A 24,973-nucleotide genomic window follows, 5' to 3' on the forward strand; every position below is an offset into this window, starting at 1 on the left:
ACATAATACATACATAGACATACTATATGTCTATGCCAGGGATCAGATTGTGAGCCCTTTCGTGGGATAGTTACCGTAAGTGACAGGGCTTTCCTCTGTCCAGCACTGCGCTAGACCGCAGTGCTGTACACATTTTGCTGCGGTTTTCGTTAAATAACAGTCTGCCAGCTCCGACCGTGGGCTGGCAGGCTGTTCTCAGTCCTCTGTTGCATGCAATGCAGGGGACGAGCTCAAGCAAGCGCTCGTTCCCTGCTAATCTCGTGAGGAGGTGTAGGTAATATTTACAGCAATAATTGCACACAGCTCTGGGAGGACAAGACCCAGAACGCTGTGAATGGTCAAACATTACCGCTCTTTGCTTGCCATACAGCGTATCTAGTGCCTCCTGAACTGTGTTGTGGGGACCTTGAGGGCCCATTCACACTTGAGTGTTTTGCCAGCGATTTCGAATAGCGCTTTTGAAAGCGCTATTGAAATTAACTAAACCCTATGGGCCTGTTCTTACTTATCTCGCCAAAATAACGAAACGCACACGCGTCACATGCACCATTTTCATGCGATTTCAAGGCAATCGCATTTCAGTGCTATAGAAGCGCTAAATGCGATCGCGGGAAAAATCGCCGCAGTGTTCAGAGATTTTTCCTCTGAAAAATCAGTCACGCTTACTGCCGGCGTTTTGCGCTTTCAAGTGTGAATGGGCCCTTAGACCTGGCCAAGGGATAGCTATAACTCACCCCCTGTTGCACTAAAGGGGTTGAGGGGGATCAGCAAAGACCCACTATGGTCTGTCTGTGATCTGTGTACCACACAACTACATGTCCCCACTGGGTAATTCTCGCAACCACGAGTACCCATTAAACACACTGTTTTCAATTTATGTCAACAAGACATTCAGTCCCCAGAGGGCTTGTCCTTGGGGACTTTGGTGTGTAGATTTGTATTTCTCTGGTACCTCATTTCTCTTGGCAGGGTGTGTAATTTCGCGAGGAGCAAGATTATGCCATTCAGGGTTAGGCGGTGCCCAGAGAGCCATGCTCCCAGCGCCGATTGGCGTGACGAGTTCGGAAGCAGGTTAAACTGGGTCACACAAGCATAGTTTGAGGTGAGTTGGTTATACACATATACTGTATGCTTGTTTGCAACCTCTGAACATTTCTAGCATAATGCCTTGACATACCTGTGCCTGCTCTGGGGATTGCACTTGTGACTATTGTAGAGCCCCGTATGGCACTCAAATACAAAAGCTGCCATGTGCCACTTTCAGCTGCTGCTGAGATGGAACAACGAATAAAACCATTGTGTACACATCCACACCGAAACGTAGAATACCTTCTTCCTGTGTTATGTATGTATATACAGAGCACGAGCACTAGTATAAGAGTACAAGGGAGATGGATGGAATTTACCTCCTGCTTTGTGCAAACCTTTGAACCAGTGACAAGGTAGAGAGGAGGGGAACTCTGGATAGGTTTTACCCCAGGGTATATACTGTTGTCATAGTTTTGCAGAAAAGTTTCAGCTACAAACTGAAGTCAAACAATTAAGATCAGACAAATGGGTCCATCGACAGGATTTGCAAGGGAGAATGTATACTAAATGATCCAATCGCAAGGACCGCACACCTGCAGATAGTGGGGGCTGATGCAGGATCCCAATGGCAGGTAATCCAGACAGTCGAAAAAGAGGGGTCCGCACTCAGACTTGATAAGAAACAATAAGGTTTTTTTTTTTTTTTGTTAATTGTTCCAGGAAACTAATAACATCTACTGTCACAGCCGACGATCATTTCAGGGACCTGGGGGTCCTTTTTGATAAGGCAGTAAGTTTGGGGAATAAAAAAAAAAGTTCCAGTTTACAGAGTTTGAACGATAGCAGATTTTGAGTTCACCTGATCCCTCAATGGAGGCATTAATACAATTTTCCAATTCACGTTGATCACATAATTCAGAACCAGAAAAATGATAGCAAGATACTGGTAACAGTTTAAGTTTTGGAAGTAAAAAAACAAAAAAGGACATGTACCTGGTCTATCCATAAAACCAAATCATTTTTTTTTACTTTAATTACATAATGTCATGGTTTGCTTACATCATCAAATACAAAACTATGTCTGATATTTGTATGCATAAGGCGCGTACACACGACAGATTTTTTTAAACTACGAGTCATCAGACCTGCCCACGGGGCGGTCGTTCTGATGACAGTCTGCATGTGAGTACAGGCTGTCGTCGGACTGATAAGGCTGGTTTTGACTGATCTGCTCTGCGACCCGTAGTTTAAAAAAAATGCGACTTTACACATGTATTTTACAGTTTTTCATAAAAGGGGTCCTTTAACTAGATAATACTTTGATGCCCTTATTCAAAAAGCAACAACAGCCCAAATTCCATCATGATAAATTAGTGTACAGGCCCACTGTAAATATGTATTGCACAAGAGTACGCCAAATATGACTATTTGTGGCTGAAGATTTAACAGTTACAGTTACTCAATTCATTAAAGAGAACCTGTACTGAGTAAATATATTTAAAATAAACACATGAGGTAACTTCAAATGAACATTGCATAGTAGGGCTGCACGATTTTAGGGGAAAATCGAAATTGCGATTTTTCTCTCAGAAATCGCAATTTCGATTTTCCCCCGATTTTTTGCAAATCCTGCTTTTTGCACTTGAGGGGGGGGGGGGGTTGTTCATGGCCCGCAATGCCCGGTCCGCTGTCTGTAACTTGCTTCTGGCCCCGCTGTGCGCGGATTGGCCAGAAGCAGTGAATATGCATAAGTGTTAATGAGCAGGCGGGGGGGGGGGGGGGCGGATCCACTCGAGCGAGCACATACAGCATTACTAATCACTGGCTAGCGATGGAATGACGGCAGCGGTAGGCGGAGATGTATGCTCTGTACAGCTCCGCCTACCGCTGCGGTCATTCCATCGCTAGTCAGTGATTAGTAATGCTGTATGTGCCCGGCCGCTCTCTCTAATGGATCCGCCCCCCGCTCATTAACACTTATACATATTCACTGCTTCTGGCCAATCCGCGCACAGCGGGGCCAGAAGCAGTGATCCTCAACACTAGCAGCTTAACTAACATTAAGCTCGACTGAGATTTTCAGCTTGTGCTGCAAGGAGGGCACGTCTGAGTCAAGCGCTAGTACCAGACTGGTACTATCTGCGCTTGACTCAGACGTGCCCTCCTTGCAGCACAAGCTGAAAATCTCAGTCGAGCTTAATGTTAGTTAAGCTGCTAGTGTTAAGGATCACTGCTTCTGGCCCCGCTGTGCGTGGATTGGCCAGAAGCAGTGAATATGTATAAGTGTTAATGAGCGGGGGGCGGATCCATTAGAGAGAGCGGCCGGGCACATACAGCATTACTAATCACTGGCTAGCGATGGAATGATGGCAGCGGTAGGCGGAGCTGTACAGAGCATACATCTCCGCCTACCGCTGCCGTCATTCCATCGCTAGCCAGTGATTAGTAATGCTGTATGTGCCCGCCGCTCGCTCGAGTGGATCCGCCCCCCCCCCCCGCCCATTAAGACTTATGCATATTCACTGCTTCTGGCCAATCCGCGCACAGCGGGGCCAGAAGCAAGTTAGACAGCGGACCGAAAAACCGAAGGCACTGACGATCAGCAGATCGTCTTGCCTCGAACCGCGGTTTCGGTTTTGAACCGAAAAACCGTGCAGCCCTATTGCATAGTTACCTTGCCATCAGTTCCTCTCAGAGGCTCACCATTTTCTTCTGACAATAATCCCTTCCAGTTCTGACAATATTTTGTCAGATCTGAAATATATCAGTTGCTGTCAGTAAAATATCAGTTGCTGTCAGTTATAGCTGAGAGAAAAACTGATGTACCAGGTAATGTCCATGTTTCCCTATGGCTCAAGTGGGCGATGTTACAGTTAAACTGTGTGCTGACCAGAAAGCGGTTATGGGTAATAGCCATTTTCAAAATGGAGGACGGAAAATTCCCTTGATCACAGTGAACAAATAGGACGCGGGACAGGAGAAAGACACTGAGGAGTAGACTACATGGAAGGTAAGTATGACTTGTTTATGCTTATTTTGACTTTTAATTGTCAGTTCAGGTTTTCTTTAAGCATTACTGCATTCGGTAATGCAGAAAACAACTGATTTTACTGATCATCTTGCAAAATGCCAATTCACTAAACCTATTACCAACTAGTAAAGTAAATTAGCGACTTGTGCGGTAAACACCTCAACATGTGAGTACATGTCAGTAAATGTCAATTCACAAAGATCAAAGCATTGGGTAAATGAAGTAAAAGTGTTCAGTATTCAACTCCAGCTCTGAACAGTCAGTAACTTACAATCTGCACGCAGTGAAGTAGACATATGTAGCAGATAGCAAAAAGTGAGAACGTATATTCGTTTATTATGCTATCTTTTTTGGGGGGGGGGGGGGGAATATACTACTGAACTTCTACCACATGCGAAAAGATCTTAGTGAATCTTGAAAAACTGCCTTTAGCGAATTGAAGGCTATGTTGTATGTATTTTAACATCCATCTTGTTCTCAAAGTCTTCATTTTCTTTTTTAAGCTAAGCTGAACTCCAATAATCCTGTTTATGTTATGGATACCTTTAAGAGAAGTCACACCAGATGTAGCTTGAAAGAAAACCTTAATATAAAAAAAACAAAGAAAAACAAAGTTATTTTATCACTGGTCAAAAAACCTTAAAAGAGTGTGTGTCTGTGCGTATAGTTTTTTTCAGTGCGTCTGTCCACTGCCTTCAATACTTTGAGTTTCTAACTAGAATGACATTGCAGATCAAGTAATCGGACTTAAAGTGAACCTGTGCTGGGGAAATAAGCAGGTTGCCATGTTAATTTTTCTCATAGAAAATGCTAGGTGCCCAGGTATCTTGCATGGGTTAATATTAACCATGGGTAAATTATAAAAAAAAAAAACACTTGCATGGGTTAATATTTCCAAGTTACATTTGGAAGTACTTTTAATCACATTACCTGGCCTCACATTTTGGGCCAGATTTGCTGGAATCACCAGGTCAGATCTGTTAAAGTGGTCTGAAACTAACATAACATCCAGTAAAAATGTGTTTTCCTACTTTTTATTACTCATACAGTTATATTTGCTTTTGTGCACACATAATATCTGTTTACAAATTACAAGTTTCCAAAGTGTAGTTTTTCTTACCCTGAAAAGCTACATTGCATTTTATTCTTTTTCTATTAGAACTGCTTTTTATTATATATTAAAATCTTCTAATGAACTATTCTGAACACTGTGCGCCTGAAGCAGCAGGTTTACATTCCAGTGTTGATAGATTTGTGTTTAACAAAAAAAAAAAAAGATACTGTTATCTGCAGTTTGGATGTGGATTTGAAGCTGAATAGCAGGAGAAAGTGCTTGGTTTAACTATTTCAGTGATGTTCTGCTAAATTTTTTTTCTGGGATAGTAGCTTTCAAGCTGTGAGGAATCTATTACAGCAAAGTAGAAATGCTGGCTGTCAGACCACTTTAAGGCTATTCAAAAGAAACAAAAAATAATAATAAAGTTATTAACCCTTTGTCGGGGCAATAGCGAAGCACTTCTGTAACCTATTGCATGAAATATAATAAAAGCTGTTATCTCACAGTTAAACACTCTAAAATTAATCACTTCACCAGTACAACAAATACTCCATACTTAAAGGTGGAACTGAAGAGAGAGGTATATGGAGGCTGCCATGTTCATTTCCTTTTAAGCAATACCAGTTGCCTGGCAGCCCTGCTGATCCTCTGCCTCTATACTATTAGCCATAGCCCCTGAACAAGCATGCAGCAGATCAGGTGTTTCAGACTTTAAAGTCAGATCTGACAAGACTAGCTGCATGCTTGTTTCTGGTGTTATTCAGATACTACTGCAGAGAAATAGACCAGCAGGGCTGCCAGGCAACTGGTATCGATTAAAAGGAAATAAATATGGCAGCCTCCGTATACCTCTTACTTCAGTTCCTCTTTAAGTCCTTTTCCCCGTCTTTTGCTGGCAACAGATTCTGCAATTACAAGGTTTATCTGACATACATAATTATTTAAAACCCTCCTAAATTTGTAAGTTTGCCTACTTACAAAGAAACTGTTTGTCATTTTTGTTGGTGGTTTCATTTTAACCACTTGAGGACCGCACTGTTAAACCTCCATAAAGACCCGTTTGTTTTTTTCTTAAAAAGGGCCACTGCAGCTTAAAGGCCAAGCTGCAGGGCCGCACAACACAGCACACAACTGATTTCCCACCCCCTTTCTCCCCACCAACAGAGCTTTCTGTTGGTGGGGTCTGATCGCTTCCCCAATGTTTATTTTTCTATATAAATATTTATGTAATTTTCTAAATAAGACTTTTTTTTTTTTACATTTATGCCCCAGCCCATCAGTGTGCCACGGCTGTTCCCAGTACAGCGCTGCTGTACAAGCTAATTAGACGACGTCTAACAGTCTTCTAGCGGCGATCGCCGCTGGGAGGCTGAAGGCGGAGCTGAGCTCCGCCTAACAAGAGGTGATGCACGCGTGATCTCCTGCAAAAAAGGCCCCAAGAACCTTATGCCAATCAGCGTTAGGCGGTCCTGGGGCTGCCGCCGCATCCACGCCCATCGGCATGACGCGGTCGGCAAGAGGTTAATAAAGAAAGGTAAAATATGAACCAAGAGTCTAGAAAAACATATTACATAAAAGTTATATATGGATTTGCTTGTCAGCTGGAATTTTGGCTTCCACTGATTGGTTATGTGCCCATGTGGCACACAGATTACAGTCATCAAATTACCAATACTCCTAATCACAACTCATAGGTATAAAGTACACCTGTCAACCTGACCAGTTTCTTCCATTACAACCTCTCTATCACCACTAGCAAGACCAAAAAGCTGTCAAGGGATGTCTGGGACAAGATTGTAAACCTGCAAAATGCTAGAAAGGGCCAAAAGACCACTGACAAGAAACTTAGTGAGAAGATGACAACTACTGGTGCAAATATTCAGAAATGAAAGAAATATAGACAAGACAAGACAAATAACATTTATATTGTGCTTTTTTCCTGGTGGATTCAAAGCGCCAGAGCTGCAGCCACTAGGATGTGCTCAATAGGCAGTAGCAGTGTTAGGGAGACTTGCCTAAGGTCTCCTACTGAATAGGTGCTGGCTTACTGAACAGGCAGAGCCGAGATTAGATATAGGATTGCCTCAGTCAAATAAAAACAATGGCCCTCAGTCTAGAGCTCCATGCAACATATTACCTTATGGGGCGGATATGTTAATGAAAAAGATGAGGGATCAGCCCACGACTACATGGCAAGATCATGATCTTGTTAAAGATGTAAAGACAGTTGAGACTACAGTCACCAAGAAGACCATTGGCAAGACCATATGCTGCAACTAATTAATTGTAAATTCTTACATCAGTAAGTTCCACTTACTTATGAAGATGCATGTAAAAGGCCAGTCTTAATATAGGCAATGAACACTTCAATTATTCAGCATTGGCTTGGGAGAAAGTGCTGTGCTCAGATGCGAACAAAATTGAGCTTTTTGGCATCAACCTGAACTGCTGGATGTTAAGAAAAAGAAACAGAGAATGACCCAAAGAACACCATCCCCACAGCCAAACATGTAGGTGGAAACATTTTGCTTTGGGGCTGTCTTCCTTCTAAGGGTACATGACTTCATTGCACTGAGGAGCAAATGGTCGGAACTACGTACAGTAAAATCTTGAATGAGGACCGCCTTCCCTTAGCCAGAAAACTGAAGATGGGGTGTAGATTGATCTTTTAGCATGACATTGCTGGATTCATAATCAAGGAACAAAAGGAGTGACCAAAGAATCAGCACATTACGGCCATTGGGTGGCCTTAGCCAGTGTCCAAACCTCAAATTCTATCAGCAGCCTAGAAACCTAAAGGATTTATAGATTTTCTGTAAAAAGTGAGCTAAAATCCCTCCTGAGATTTGTGAAAACCTGGCGACCATCTACAAGAAACTGCTGTACTTGCCAACATGAGTTTCTTCAAGTTTTTTCTATTTTATCTGCGTGGCAAATACCTATTTCACTTAATGACCTGCAAATTAATGTATAACTTTTTCTGGCAGGGTGGGAAAACTTACAAAGTAAGCAGAGGATCAAATTATTATATCCCACACTGTACAAAAAATACATGCAAGAAAATGCAATTTTTTATCTTGACAATACAAAAACATTCATAAAGATACAGTTAACGCATGCAGCGAGACAATTGCCCATGATTTTGAAGGAGATAAGGCGCAATGTGTGGAAAAATACATACCATAAGTTTTTTTTTTTCCTCCAGCATCACATTGGGCCTAATGTACAAACCACCAGTAATATTACTGGTGCCAATGCCAGCAGAGTACTGCGCGATGGCCACATAACACCAGTGATGCCTAAATGTGCAACCTGCACTACTTTTGTCAGATCTCATATTAAGACAGATAAATTATGACCTCCATCTTGCTTTAAGTTGATTATGTTTGTCTGATTAAAATATGTTTACTTAAAGTTCTTATTATAAGAATAGAACTTACTACCAATAAGGATAAAGCTATATTTTGGTGCACCATACATTGTACAATCTTGAATATAATTATCGAGCAAAAACCTACAGAAGAAGAGCTACTATGTTGGTATGGACTTGTTTTGCAAAGGGAACTATGCCAATGTAGATCAGATGGTTGAAAACAACTGGAGAGATATGTATTTCTGTATATACGCTTTATCCATTTTTATATATCAATATAATCCTCTATAATAAAGCCCTAACTGTCGCTGAGTCCAGCAGCTGTCCGTGTCCCAGGTTTTTTGTTACTGCATATGTGCGCAGTAATAGACAGCTGGACGGGATCAGGGAGTGAGGTGAGCGAGTATGGGCGCGGTGGTTGCATGTTGGCGGTGGCCGGGAAAAGACCTAGAGCCCTTTTTTAAATGGGCTTGGGTCTACTAGTTTTATTATAAAAATGTATTTATTAAAAATTTAAAAAAATGTAAATCTTGCATATATTTTTTCAGCGGTAAACCTGTTAACCTATAATAATTCTGTTTATAGTGAGATATGAATCCGCTAATTCCCAACTTGATTATGTCGCCTTTTAAGCTTGACCCTTTCAGTTGTCAATCATTTAACCACTTTCTCCTCCTGGACGTAGAGCTACATCAAGGAGGCCATGTGCGATCCCGGCCGTAGATAGTTAGCCCAGTAATCAATGAATCGAGCCATGGTGCCCGATCACTGATTCCTCTCCCCCGCAGAAAAAGCAACAGCTTCTCTCGGAAGCCTTGCTTTTTCTGCCTCCTACGTCCCTCTAAGCGTACATGTTACACTGAAAGTGACGTCATGTGAACAAACCTAAGGCTGCCATCTTGTGGCCAAAAAGTAAAACTACATCTACATAAAAAAAATAAAAAAAAAAAACTTACTATTTACATCCCACCCTCCCAAAAATACCCAAATAAAAGGTTTAACCACTTAACGACCGCCTAACGCCGATAGGCGTCAGCGGGTCGTTAGTGGTATAGCATGGAAACGGACTTGGACTCGAACGAGCGGCCTTTCCATGCCAGTTCACGGAGGGTGTCTCTGTGAACAGTGTGCGAGCCGTTCGCACACGTAATGTAAACACACGGGGAAGAAATCCCCAGCAGCGCCGTAAGGCAGATCGGCGATCCCCGGCCTCTGATTGGTCAATGCGCAATACACGTCCTGCGCAATACACGGAGGAAGAGGTAGGGAGGGAGAGGGAAGGAGCACAGAAAACGTGGAGGGGGGCTTTGAAGAGCCCCCCCCCCCCCCGCAAAGCACAGCAAGCCGGCGGCGATCAGACCCCCCCAGCAGGACATCCCCCTAGTGGGAAAAAAAGGGGGGGGGGGGGGGGGAGTCTGATCGCCCTGGCTATTTCCTGATCGGTGCTGCGGGCTGGAGAGTCCACGCAGCACCGATCAGAAGAAAATCCCCTGGTCCTTAAGTGGTTAATAATAAAAGAAAAACAACATTTCAATACAAAAAAACAAAAAAAACACAAATATTTACCTAAGGGTCTAAACTTTTTAAATATCTATGTAAAGATGCAATATTTCTTTTTTATTATTATAAGCTTGTAAATAGTGATGGATGCAAAATGGAAAAAATGCACTTTTATTTCCAAATAAAATATTGTCGCCATGCATTGTGATAGGGACATGTGAGAGGGACATAATTTAAACTGTGTAATAACCGGGACAACTACAATACGTGGATTTTAATTATGGAGGCATGTATTAATTTAAAACTATAATCGCCGAAAACTGAGAAATAATGAAGGTTTTCCGTTTTTTTCTTATTCTTACTGTTAAAATGCATTTACAGTAAGGTAGCGCTTCGCAAAAATGTACCACCCAAAGAAAGCCTAATTGGATTTACAGAAAGTGTGCAATATTTGCAACCATAACTGTAGACAACACCCCAATAACCTCGACCTCTAAGGTCCGCTGCTTGGGGGTTATACTTGACTCAGAGCTCTCCTTTAAACCTCACATTGCCTCATTAACCACTACCTGCTATTTCCAGCTCAAAAATATATTCCGTATCCGTCCCTTCCTCACACAAGAGGCCACCAAAATGCTTGTGCATGCCTTAATCATCTCCCGCCTAGACTACTGCAACACCCTACTCTGTGGTCTACCAAAAAAAAAAAAAAACAGGCCAGCACCTCTCCAATCCCTTCTAAATTCAGCTGCCCGCCTCACTCACCTTTCCACACGCTCCTCTGATGCAGCCCCACTGTGCCGTTCTCTCCACTGGCTACCCACTACCCAGAGGATCCAGTTCAAAAACTTACATACAAAGCCCTTCAGGAGTTGTCCCCTCCATACATCTCACTAATCTCTAGATATTGTCCCTCCCGCAACCCTCGCTCCTCCCAAGAAATTCTCCTGGCCTTTAAGGTGATCAGCTCCTCACATGCTCGCATCCAGGACTTTACACGAGCATCATCCCTTATCTGGAACTCTCTTCCACAGCCTGTACGTCCTGCTCCAAACATGGACATCTTCAAACGCACTCTTTTTAAACACACCTTTTCAGACAAACTTATAACATTTTATAGCCCCTATTTACTTATCTGTTTACAATGTGATCAGAGGCAAAGGGTCACTGCCTGATCCATCCTCCATCCCCTTACCTAGTGTGTCCGCCCCATTACCCTTTAGATTGTAAGCTCACAAGGGCAGGGTCCTCCTCCTAATGTTTACTGTTTTTGTTGCAAGATTTGTGCTGCTGGAGACTCTGCTGTACATTTTTTTGGTTGTATCTATGTTCCCCTTGTCGTCTTATTGTGCTTTGTAAAGCGCTGCGGAATATGTTGGCGCTATATAAATAAAAAATAATTGTTTAAACAAAATTAGGTAGGTGCATAAATTTGGGCAGAACAAAAAAAAAATGAAATCAATATTTAGTAGATCCTCCTTTTGCAGAAATTACAGCCTCTAAATGCTTTTTGTAGGTTCCAATGAGAGTCTGGATTCTGGTTGAAGGTATTTTGGACCATTCCTCTTTACAAAACATCTCTAGTTCATTCAGGTTTGATGGCTGCTGGACAGCTCTCTAACTCACACCACAGATTTTCAATTATATTCAGGTCTGCGGACTGAGATGGCCATTCCAGAACATTGTACTTTTCCCTCTGCATAAATGCCTTAGTGGATTTTGAGCAGTGTTTAGGGTTGTTGTCTCGTTGAAAGATCCAGCCTTGGCGCAGCGTCAGCTTTTTCACAGATTCCTGGACATTGGTCTCCAGAATCTGCTGATCCTGAGTGGAATCTATGCATCCCTCAACTTTGACAAGATTTCCAGTCCCTGCACTGGCCACACAGCATGATGGAACCACCACCATATTTTACTGTAGGTAGCAGGTGATTTTCTTGGGATACGGTGTTCTTTTTCCTCCATGCATAACTCCCCTTGTTATGCCCAAATAACTACATTTTAGTTTCCTCAGTCCCCACAACTTATTCCAAAATGAAGCTGGCTTGTCCAAATGTGCTTTAGCATACCTCAAGCAGCTCTGTTTGTGCTGTGGGCGGAGAAAAGGCTTCCTCTGCATCAGTCTCGCATACAGCATCTCCTTCTGTAAAGTGTGCCGAATGGTTAAACGATTCACAGTGACTCCATCTGCAGCAAGATGATGTAGGTCTTTGGTGCTGGCCTGTGGGTTGACTGACTGTTCTCATCATTCTTCGCTTCTGTCTACCCGAGATTTTTCTTGGTCTGCCACTTCAAGCCTTAACTTGAACAGAGCCTGTGGTCTTCCATTTCCTCAATGTGTTCCTAACTTTGGAAACAGGCAGCTGAAATCTCAGACAGCTTTATGTAACCTTCCCCTAAACCATGATGGTGAACAATATTTGTCTTCAGGTCATTTGAGAGTTGTTTTGAGACCCTCATGTTTCTATTTTTCAAAGGAAATTAAAAGAGGGAAACTTACAATTGACCCCCTTAAATACTCTTTTACATAATTGGATTCACCTGTGCAAGTAGACCAGGGGTCACTGAGCTTACCAAGCCAATTTGAGTTCCAAAAATTAGTTCTGAAGGTTTTGGAATCAATAAAATGACAACAGTGCCCAGATTTATGCACCTGCCTAATTTAATTTAAAACAATTATTGCGCACTTTCTGTAAATCCAATAAACTTCATTTCACTTCTCAAATATCACTGTGTATCTCTCCTATTTGATATATTTAACTGACATTTTTTATCGTGACAACCAATGATTTTGTACAGGAAAATCATTAAAAAAAAAAAAGCACTGAGCGTTTGTGATTATGCTAGCACTTTTTGGTATGCACCAGCCCTAAGAAACAAGCATGGGGTACATAGTAATTAATACATTAATTGGAATTTGCTATACATAGTGTCCAATATGTACCAGTGTCTATAATATGTAGACCATCCTATAATGTTCTACATAATATAGACACTGGTACAGATTTGACACAATGTATAACAAATTCAAAGACAACAGTTAAGAGTCCTGCCCTTGAGAGCTTACAATATATACATCTAATCTACATACAGATAAGCCAATATGTTCATACCATAAAATTGTACATCAGCTTATCTGCAAAATGAAGATTAAGATTTGGCTCGTGTGTGGGGGCATAGGAAGCATACCTGTAAGTATACTTACCTCTGCTGACTGAAGCTGCAGGGAAGAGGAGTGGAATGCTGCTGGAGCCAGGAAAGGTTATTATAACTACAGGCAAGCTTCCAACACCTACTGTAGCACACATGCTCCCAATGCCCCCTCTTCAGGGATGGCTGTAGGAGACGGGTCAAAGAATGGTGGTTTCGACCATTGTCTCTGTCCTTTCCGCCCTTTTGGTCCTCTCCTCCCCCACTAAGTCCCCTCTAGTCTGCCCACTGTATTATTATTACACTATCCAATGTTTAATGTGTATTATCTATTCTATTCCTACCCCATGTGCATTCTAATGTACCAGTCCTGTATATTTACCAACCTGTTAAGTGGCAAAAACAATTTTGAGTACAACACCCACCCCTGCCCCCATTGTACTTGACAAAATAAATCAGATATTGACTGCAGAGGGGAAGGGGCTTAAATACACCAGTATATTGTACATTTTTGCAGCATGAGATATGTGCTGCATGTTTGCAACCAGGAGTGGAAAGGGTACTTTTTTTTTTTCTTTTTTTACTAACAAAGTTAACATTTGGAAAGTTTGCAATGTTAAGACAGACCTGAACTGAAAATAAACATATTAGATGATTTTATGTGTAATAGAAGCACAGGTAGTCCCCGACTTATGAATGACCCACCGATACGAGCCGCCTGATCCTGTCACTATGACATCCTTTCTGTGTGGGGGAAGTTTGAAGAAGCGGCTTCAAACTTCCCGAGTGTCGGCACATGTGCCCGCAGCAGTATTGGACTCACCTCCGAACCCAGTCCAGTGCTGTCTGTCCTCCGCTCTCCACCTCCAGCTCCCTCTAGCAGCGTACAGCACAACTAGATACATTGCTTTGCTTCCTGTTTGTCACATGACATACAGAAAGCAATGCGATGCTGCTGAATAGTGTACTGGTTAAGGGCTCTGCCTCTGACCCAGGAGACCTAGGTTAAAATCTTGGCTCTTCCTGTTCAGTAAGCCAGCACCTATTCAGTAAGGAGTTTTTTTTTTGCAAGTCTCCCTAACACTGCTACTGCCTACTGAGTGCGCTCTAGTGACTGCCTCACAAGCGCTTTGAGTCGGACAGGAAAAAGGCGCTATACCAAATACTGGAATTAAAGCCTAGTGGTGCTGTACGTGGCTAAAGGTAGCATGAGGCGGAAAGCAGATGACAGACAGCATTAAACTCGGGTTGGAAAGGGAGTCCAGAGAGGACAGAGGCACAGGGGAGGGGACAAAGTGGAGGCACGGGGGGTACAAACGGAGGCAAGAGAGCAAGGACAGAGGCACAGGGGCTACAAACTGAGGCACAGAGAGGGTACAAAAAGAGGCACAGGGGTACAACAAATGGAGGTACTGAGGCACAGGGGGTAAAAACTGAGGCACATGGGGTACAAACTGAGGCATGGGGGGTACAAATGCACAAAATAGAGGCACAGAGGTGTACAAACAGAAGAACAGAGGGGGGGGGGGTACAGGGGCACACAGGGTACAAACAGAGGTGGGGACAAAGAGGCACAGGAGGGGGACAGAGGGGCACAGGGAGAACAAAGGCACTGAAGGGGACACACAGGCACAGAGGAAGACAGAGGCACAGAGGGGGGAAACTGGAGGCAAAAGAGGGCACATAGGAGGCAAAGTGGAGAGAGATAGCAAAGCATTCCGACTTAAGAATGGATTCAGAGACATTTCTTTTGTTCTCAGTTCTCATCCCCTCCAAACAAAGAATTGACCAGGTTTGAATCTCTGTATTTTAGCTCCTCCAGACGTAAGGGCCTAATTTCCCTGTTATACGCATTATTACTCGGACGCAACTCTGAGGAGAAACTCCCATGCATGAGAGACTGGGAACTGGGTATCCAGATTTCGAGCTCGGATTGGTCCGCCTCTTGGGAGGCTGTTTCTAAGGTGGCTAAATCTAATATCACTAAAGATACAGCTACTAAGCTGCTCTTTCATTGGTATTATACACCTGCTAAATTGCACAAATTGTATCCATCCGTCTCAGCAGATGGTTTCCGTGGTTGTGGCGCTATAGGCACACTCACTCATTTTTTGGGAATGCCCTGAGGCGCTCAAGTTTTGGGACGATTGGAAATCTATTCTTCACAAGGGTCTTTGGGTTCCCGGTCTCTGTCTGCTTCCGAGGCTCTCTTGTATACTCCCAATGAGGAGGTTCCTGGTAGTCATCGTACCTGATACAGGTACACCCAGCCTTGACCTTTCTCTGGTCAAACAGAGACTAGAATATGCTCATGCTCATGGATAGAGGTTTTTTTACTACAGTATTGAAAACTTGCCTAGATTTCATCTAATATGGGATAGCTGGAAATCTTAGACATTTGTGATATGGCTCTGTCCTGTGTATGCTGCTGGTCAAATCATAACTCATGCCCCCCCCCCCCCCCCCCTTTCCACTCACACTTCACTGGCTCTGATGTGTACTCATACTGCAGGACCTATGTTTTATTTCTACTACTGTAGTATCTGCTTTGCTTTAGTTTCTCTCTTTTTATGTTGTTTCTTCTCCACAGGTTGGTTACAGATACATAAGTGACTTTTAAAAGACTTGACACCTGTGGTGTCCCCCTGGAATCTCAGTAGGGTGGTTTAAAGTCCCCATTTTTCTATGTTACCGCCTGTGCCTACCTGTTAGTTATTTGCTATTGTCCAGCATATGTTTTGTACTTGACTCACTGTTCTCTACTCAGTAAAAATGTTTTTACCTATTTTATGCTGTTTAATAAAGCACCTTTAATAACAAAAAAATGTATTCAGGTTAAGAATTAACCTACAGTCCCCATCTCATTCGTTAACCAGGGACTACCTGTAGTAGTAATTAGAACTGTTCTGGAATCTCATTCTTATTTTCAATTTGAGGGCTTTTTTATTTTAAGCATGAATAGTCAACAGCAGAAATGCCAGTGTAATGTTAAAGGACAACTAAAGCAAAAGGTATATGCCATATTTATTTCCTTTTAAACAATGCATATTGCCTGGGTGTCCTGCTGATCTGCCTTTAATACTTTTAGCCATAGACCCTGTACAAGCATGCAGCAGATCAGGTGATCTGACAAGATTAGCTGCATGCTTGTTTTTGGTGTTATTTAGACACTCTTGCAGCCAGAAAGATCAGCAGGGCTGCCAGGCAACTGGTATTATTTAAATAGATATAAATATGGCAGCCTCCATACTCTTCTCACTTCAGTTGTCCATTAAACCTGGTTCATTCAGCCCCCACACCTATTTTTTTAATCTTCTGTTTAAAATAACTTTTTGACACTGCTATTGAAAAAGTACCAAAGAGTAGGCGAAAAAGTACTATCAGCTTAACGGCAAATCCAAAGTTCACAGAATCACCTTGAAGTATTAAATACTCTTGGAGAACTTGCTTATTTTATTACCATCAACAGATATATGAATGTCTTCTGGTGAGTCATTTAAATTAAAGTGCAAGACACAAACGTCAATGGCAGCAAAAGCAGTTATCTTTCAAACCAAATAAGTGGAAAAAGGGTCGAGGTTTGAGGTCATAATGAAATTCAATAACTGTTGAACTTTGGTCATATATTGCTTTTTTTATGCTCGTTCACACTTGAGCAGGAATCGCGCAATTCCCGCTCACCGCAAACCGCTAGCGGTTTTTAAAAACCACTAGCCCATGTATTCCTATGGCAGTGTAACCGCAAACATGTTACATGCAGCGGTTTGCCGGCAAATCAGGAGCTACTTCATCCAGTGTTTTTTTTTTTTTTTGTGTTTAATGCAGAAAAATCACTCCCACAAAACACTAGCGGTAATCACTAGCGTTTTGCAATTCTTCATGTGCCCTTCAAGATGTGCAAGCTATCCATGCAATGTACACTTGTGCATCACAATACCATTACCAATGATGGCATTTGATGTCTGAGGTAATAACCTAGATAATCCTTCACTTTATCTTCAAACATACAGTAAACCAGAAAAAAAAAAACAGTCAGACCATAAGATATTTTCTCAATTTTGTATTGATCTGTTTCAATTGAGCCGAGCCAAGAAGAAAGAAAGAAAAAAAAAAAAAGGAAATAAGGTGGTGGTATTTCTAGACCATTGCAATTGTGTATGCAGTGACAATTTTTTATGATTGTTTTTAACGGAGCCGCCAGCCGAGACCGGCAGAGGAGCCATGAGGACACCGGGGACCTTGCAGCCCTACGGTGGGCTGGAGGAAGCCCCAGGTAAGTGAAAATTGTGTTTTTAAAAAGCTCAGTGTCCCTTCAAGAGTTCCTGAGCCCACTAAGTGATTTCCACTACAAAATTATTTCTGATTTTGACAGTGTTACCTGGTGGCCTGAATAACAGCAATTTTTTTTTATTTTTTTATTTTTTTTTTAGTATAGAACGCGTTTCTCAGTATTAGCATTTGATATGTTTTTGTACCATTCTCAATTAAATAAAGGCTGCAAAGCACTACATTTTTTTAAAAACATTTTACAGTGTCCAAAAAAAAAAAAAAAAAGTTGTAGGACTGCAACATTATATAAAATTTTGTATTTATGGTTAAAGTATTCGTTCTTATCCTAGTATGTTGTATGGCATTATATTTCATCTTTTTCTTAGTAGTAAAAACCTTTTCGGGCTCGTTTCCACTATCGCGAATCTGCATGCGTCCAACGCATGCAATTTCGCACATGTAATGCAAGTGGATGGGCCTGTTTCCACTGTAGAGTTGTTGAGGTGCGCTTTTTTCAGCAGTGAAAAAACGCACAAAAGAGCCGCAGAATTCGCCTGCGAGTGGAATGCATGCGAATCGCATGCAATGTTTCGCATGCAATGCATTTAATAGGGAAATCGCATGAGTTTTCCCCATGCGTTTTTTGCCACGAATTCGCATAGGTACCAATGTAAATTCACACAGGCAGTGACATGGTTAAAATCGCAAATACCCTCACCTATGCGAATTCGCGGCAAAAACGCATGCAGAATCGCATCCGCATGCGATTTCATCAGCAGTGGAATCCAGGCGATTCCGCACCGCAATAGTGGAAACGAGCCCTTCATCATGTCTTCATTTACATTTGAATGCTACCTCTGAGACATATCTGCAAGCTAATTATTGAACATGTTGGGTATATCACATTTTCTTTGGTCTCGAAATTTTCTCCCTGCTAGTGCTCTTTAGCCCAAAAGTATTTTTGGTCACAATGTTTTGCGACTAAACGTTTGCGACTTACAAACGTTCCATTATCTTTCACCTAATTAATGCAGCAAAGGTGCTTACCGTATAAGCCAAGTTTTTCAGCACCTAAAAGGCTTGGCTCTTACTTGAGTCTCCTAAAATCTTTACCTTAATCTCCCTGGTGTTCAATTTCCCCAAGATTTCTGTGCAAAAAGTGATCCAATTTATTTCCATAACTTCTTTTCCTGTAACTTGCCAAAATGTGTCAAGCAAGGGTCTAGTATACGGTGCAGGAGAGTATTGATGTACAGTTCACAGCATGTTTTGTATTGACGTGCCTAACCGTCAATACTGCCAGGGAGGTTACAGAGAACCTAAAGCAAGAGGGATAGAAAGGCTGCCATATTTATTTCCTGTTAAACAATGCATATTGCCTGGCTGTCCTGCTGATCCTCTGTCATTAATACTTTTAGCCAGAACCTGAACAAGCATGCAGATCAGGTGCTCTGACTGAAATCTGAGTGGATTAGCGGCATATTTGTTTCAGGTGTGTGATTCAGACACTACTGCAGCCAAATTGACCAGCAGGGCTGCCAGGTAACTGGTATTGCTTCAAAGAAAATAAATATGGAAGCTTGGCTTTAGGTTCTATTTAAGACATGTGTGATACAGATCACGCTGGCACAGATTAATGGTTTATATTGTCTGCACTTAATGGTGGGGTGATTTTGTTTGGGCGTTGAGGCTACACCTGATCACTGTGATGCAAATAATTCTGGCTTGCACACAAATTGTATGCACCTTTGAATTGGGCAAATCCGCTGCACTTTGCTGGAAATGATGTGCCAAAATTCCAAGCTGCATTCAATTTGCATGCAAGCTGGAATTAATTGCATCCCACTGAGCATTGGAAGCAGGTGCTTCACCATCTGCCTAGCTGATCACATGACAGGCCCACCCTGTGACTGTTTAGACGGAATCCTTTTGATTACCTTGATAGGATCACTTTTGCAGCAGGAAATGTATTACATCATTGCAACGCCATAACCTAAAATATTTTTGCATATAGAAAGCAGTAAAACGTACCGTTATATATACAAAAGATGCACAGAAGCAGTTAAATGTTGTGCCTTGTTTGGTTTTGTACCAGTATATACAGGACTAGTGACCTAAGCCCGTTTAAAAACGGGCTCTAGGTCTGTCGCCTGCCGCGCACACTCCCGGCCCGCATCCTGTCCCAACAGCTGTGTCAGTGCAGGACATGGACAGTAGCGCAAAAAGCACTGACACATGGACATGGGACGCAGGGACACTTGTAGATTAGGTAGGATGTGCAGTTGCTATTGAATTTTGTGCCTGGTTTGGTTTTGAACCAGCATAGATGCACAGTAACTGTTGAATTGTGTGCCTTGTCTGGTTTTATACCAGTATATACAAGATGCACAGCAGCTGTTGAATTTTGTGCCTTGTTTGGCTTTGTACCGGTATATACAGGATGGGCAGTTGCTGTTGAATTTTGTGCCTGGTTTGTGTTAAGAAACCATTCTTTATTTCATGTACACTAATAAAATGTCACAAATAAATAAAGACTTCCACTATTAACACAAGTAAAATGGAAAAAATCTGTATTTAATAATTATACAATGCTGAGGTCAGAGGAAATAGTACTCCGTAACGAGCACAGTGCTGTGTTATTGGTCTAGAATGAGGATATTAAGGTCAGATTTCTCTGTCCGTACATGACAGTCCATACAGGATACATATGTATCAAGTTGAGAAACTTTGTTTTTCTACATCTGTACATCGAAGTTGGCAATACCACAGATATGACAAAAGATAAACTATGCACAATAGAAAGAGATGTTGGTAATAAATGTAATTTTTTTTAAGCATGTGAGGAATAACTATTAAAGTCAATCAATCATTCTTTTAAATTTATGTGGAAAAACAGTGAAGTGCTTTACTATAAATTATAACTTAAGAATACATTAACCAAAACAATTCCATACAATCAGGTTTAGCTTTTATAAACACAAAGAAAACAGAATTACAGTACATTAACATCACGTTACAGATACAGGAAATTCATTAGAAAATATTGTAATAAATAATTCATGAATTTTAGTGCAATTGATTTATGCATAAATAGAACTCACTGCCTAAAACATGTTTATATAATCAACAAAAATCTTTGAAAATCAAGGCAGCCACAGATTGTAGTTATGCCAAATTACCGTGAAATGGAAGGGACAATGGAAATGTTGTAATTTAAAAGATATATACCAGAATATTACCGTAAACAGATCATTTTCGGTAGGATCGTTTTACAGTGTTATATAAAATGGTCAGAAACGACAAGAAATGTTTTATACTTTTTTTTAGTAAGTATTCTTAAAAACAGAGGCACAGCTTTTTTTGTTTTTAGAGTTTTCCTTTTCTTTTTTCAATATAAAATATTTTGGAAACATTCAAACAAGCCAAAAAATAAAATGGGTTTTCTTTTGCCTTCAGCTGTGTTTAAGCAGTGAACAGTAAGTAAATATGTTTGATTGTTTTACTCAAAGGCATTGGTTGAATTAGATTTTAAAAGTATTGTACGTGAAGAATTTAAAATATAGACAAACTTTAAGTGGAGTGTATTACTGGTGCGTAAAACACAAAATATCCCTACAAAGATAAAGATAAATATTATAACAAACTGTACGGATATAAAAGTAGTGGAGGCGATTACCAACAGACTGTCCCTGATAGGATTAATCCTGTTTATAATTTAACTAGACTGAAAAGTTGTCTGCTTACTATGTAGCTATAAAAAGCAACAGTTGAGGATGCAGACGTACTACCTGAATTGAATTCTAGACCTTTTATGAATTAAAAAATGAAACCAACTTAAAATTGGAACATGGGACCAACTGCTCTCTGCAATAAATAAAACTAACATATAGCTGTAGAAGATCTTTAAGGTATTGAAACCTATGCACATAAATGTACAAAACTAAACTTAAGTGCATAAGTGCAAAATAAATGTCTGCTAAGAGTAGTTTAAATTTCTGAAAAGCTACCATAATAAAAATTTGACTTCTGAAAATATTCTGAATATCAGAGGTAAGAACAGTGTAATGCCTTGTAATCCACAATAATGGAGTGTTCAGTACTAGTAATTCAATAACATACATACAGCCTATTCATAAAAAAAAGGGGAAAAAAATTCAGAAACAAAAATCTTGATGTCTGAAGTGTGTGTTATCTAGCGTTTTTAACCCTGAACAAACTTACAGTTTGGTCATTAGCAAAAAGTTAAAAGTGGCCCATGAAATGTAAAAACATTGACCATTTGGAAATGGTTTCCGAGAGGCGGCAGCAGCAATTACACAAAAAGTTACACTGAGGTTCATTGATTGCATGAATGTGACAACCCTTAGAAAGGAAAAAAAGAAAGAAAATATATTCATATATATAAAAAAACAGTAAAATTAACTAACCAGTACATTGCACCCAAGTTTTAAGCTCATCTTGTGCACATTATCAAACATGCTCTAACCTGCATTCCAAGAGTCTTGACAGAATTTTAAAGTTCGTTCTTTAAGAATGAAAACTTTAATAAATTATTTTATAAAGTTAAATATTTATGATTTATAGTTCATTTAAAAGTCACATAAGAGACTTTCTACAACTACTGTAATGGGAGCATGTTTTGTTAGTGTCCATCCCATTAATAAATGCTGCAATTAAAATGCAATTTTTTTTCATTTTACATTATTTAGTATTATACACCTGAAATAGAATTGTATATATTCTACCAAACCTCTTTTTTTGAACCTTAGTATGAGTGGATACAAAAAGTACTGTTATTCTGCATTGACTTAATACTGCATGCATCCACACGCACTTTTTTGTTTTAGATTTACCTGTAAGTGATCCAGAAAGATTTTAGTAGTAGAAAAACTATTAAGAGTATGAAATACCCTTTAGACTGTAAAAGTTGAGGAGTGGAAGTAGTAAGTCATTTAAATCATAGTTTTTTGCAAACTATGAAAAAAACCCTGAATTTTTACATATTTTTGCAAAGAAGAATGCTTAGTACATAGTATCAGTAGTAAGTGTGCAAGAAAGTGATTCATTCCACAGTGAAACCCTGAATAATCTATTTTAAAAGGCATGTATGTGGTTAAGAACTGTATCGTTTCGGCAGAGCATGTTAGGTCACACTCACACTTGTGTGTACAGTAGACGTGTGTAACAATACACACTCGTAAAAGTAGTCATAAATTCAAAATTAAATCTACACAGACTTGCTACTGTTTCTGGAGTTACCAGTCCCTGAATTAACAGTATTATATAAATTGGGGTCTGCCAAACAAAGCTTTTTTTTCGGAGGGTTCTTCAGCGTTCCAGACCGCTCTTTTACTTTGTATTCTAAAGTGCTGTGAGGTACGCCATAGATTCCTTGTGCTTTAGAAACACTCATTTTCCCACCCATTACCATGGCTATAGCTTCTTCCATGATCTCATGATCATATTGTCTGTATCTACCACGTTTTTTCCTTGGCTGTTTGTCTTTCCTATCATCATCTGGGTTGTCAGAAGAGGTGTCCCCGGCTCCATTCTTGGAATTAAGACACAAAGGAGAAAGCTCCCCGTGAACAACATGGGAATCAGTATTTGAACGCGTTAGGTTTCCCGAACATTCAACCTTGTTTTGTTTGGGGAGGATGTTTTTCAGTCTCTGTATAGATGAGCTTTCCACAACTGCTGAGTTTTTAGTAACTTGATACATCACATCCAGAAGACCAGAGGAATCAGGCTGTGGTTTGGGCACAGAACTCACGCGTACCTGAGGAATTTTTAGCTGTACAGTGGGAATGGAAGGTTCACAAGGCAAACCTTCCTTTTTTTCTTTGAACTGAGCAACCATTCTCTGTAGCGTTAACTGATGGAGGTAACTGGAAGCGGCTGGGAGTTTCAGTTCAGACGTTTCAAGTAGACTGAGTTTACTTTTTTCTGTATGTTCGGCCTGAGCCTTTGCCCACAGGGCGACCTTTTGAAAAACTGCACAGGTTTCTGTGCCGTCTCTGTATAAATAACCATCATTACAATTTTGAGCTGTGGTTTTAAGATATGCAGGCTTGCCTGCTGATAAGGCTTTTAAGTGAAGTAGTAAAGTTTTTTGAGGTATGCCATAGAGTATGGCCGCTTTGTTAACATCCAGTGTTCCCAGCTGAATATCCTTCAATGCTTTCGAGAGCAAACCATCTGCAAACTCGGGACTTCGGTCCAAATAGTCCTCTCTGTCTCTCTGAAGTCTCCTGGATGAATGGAATGAAACGATGGTCAACGGATGCATGAGACGTGCACACAGGTATGGAAGGGGATGGTCCACTCCTTTATTATAAATCCTTGCTTAGGTAACATCACCGCTTCTGACAAAGTTTTTATGCAAAAGGTGGAAGTTAGAAGTTATAGAAATCTTTACACGTCTGCTTGGATACTGTCAATCGTACGATGGCCTCTATAGCAACCCAGTCAAGAATTCAGAAACATTTGGTAAATATGTATTTATTTTTATTTAAAGATTTCTTTAGCGCATACTATTCCAGCTGACAGTTGCTTGCGGAGCCAAAATTATTAATTTGAACTTAAGCAATTAGTAAGCCCTTAAGATTTAACCTTTTGTTAGTAGAAACGTGACGTTACCGCTAAACAAGTAATAAAAGAGTAAACCCCCTTTTTATAAAGCTTTGCTGCAGTGATAAAGAGTTACTCAGAATGTAGTTAGAGGAACTCTATATGCGATGCAGCAAACGCACAAAAAAAACAACAACATTTCATAAACAGTTTTAACAGTCCACCAAGCAAGCCCATAAAAATACATAAAGTTCCATTGCATTAAACCTAAGTCTTGTCAATTTTTACTACTTAACAGTGTTGCATGTATGGGATTAATAAAAGTGTAGATTTCAGGCTAAGTTCACAGTGGGACGTTAAAGTCGCGCGTTAAAACAGCATTTAACGCAGAATAACTCACTGCAATGAAAAATCAATGCCCTGTTCACAGTGCACACGTTGCGTTGGTGTCTAACGCTGCACGTTAAGTAAAAGTACTGCATGCAGTGCGTTATACACGTTATCAGCTGCGTTGGACTGTTTGCATATGCTCAGTAATGACTCGGAAGCATACTTTTCATTGCCTGTATTTTTTACTGTATCTGCTGTATGCGACGGTAACGCTGCGTTGCCACTTTTTGGGCGCGTTGCGTTGTAAGCTTGCGGTGCGACTAACGTGGCATCAAAACGCAACGTCCCACTGTGAATTTAGCCTCAGACAAAAAGTGGCATATGGCAGCTTAGCATAAAAAAAAAAAAATATATCGATCAATTTTTTTTTTTAAACTGGGATGGGAATAGCTTTTCTAAGTGTTTTTAAGTACTGCCGTGCATATCCCTCTTTATCTCTTAATTTAATGTTACCAAATTAATTTCATAATTCAATGACTGAGGGTTACGGACAAGTAAATAATGATGGGTAGGGAGAATCCTCCCCATATCCCTGTGTTACTTTATTTCTTTTGCAGATGACGGGACTTACTGGGTTAAACTGCAGCTGCTTGTCTCCCTGAATGAG

At 40.8% G+C, this 24,973-nt stretch overlaps 1 protein-coding gene across 5 annotated transcripts in view; it reads right to left on the reverse strand.

The window, feature by feature from the left end:
- Window positions 1–24,973, reverse strand: part of LCORL (ligand dependent nuclear receptor corepressor like) — a 136,728-nt gene that overhangs the window by 21,297 nt on the left and 90,458 nt on the right. For 2 of the 5 annotated variants that reach the window (XM_068277910.1, XM_068277919.1), the window contains exon 7: window positions 19,960–23,657. The exons of 2 other annotated variants lie outside the window; for them this stretch is intronic. In XM_068277910.1, the coding sequence (XP_068134011.1) occupies window positions 22,634–23,657 (1,024 nt within the window). In that variant the 3' untranslated portion in view covers window positions 19,960–22,633. Of the gene's footprint in view, window positions 1–19,959; window positions 23,658–24,973 lie in introns of those variants that run through there. One more of the 5 variants, XM_068277927.1, reaches the window with a different exon arrangement.

Source organism: Hyperolius riggenbachi, chromosome 1 (assembly GCF_040937935.1).
Source record: "Hyperolius riggenbachi isolate aHypRig1 chromosome 1, aHypRig1.pri, whole genome shotgun sequence".
Lineage (NCBI taxonomy): Eukaryota > Metazoa > Chordata > Amphibia > Anura > Hyperoliidae > Hyperolius > Hyperolius riggenbachi.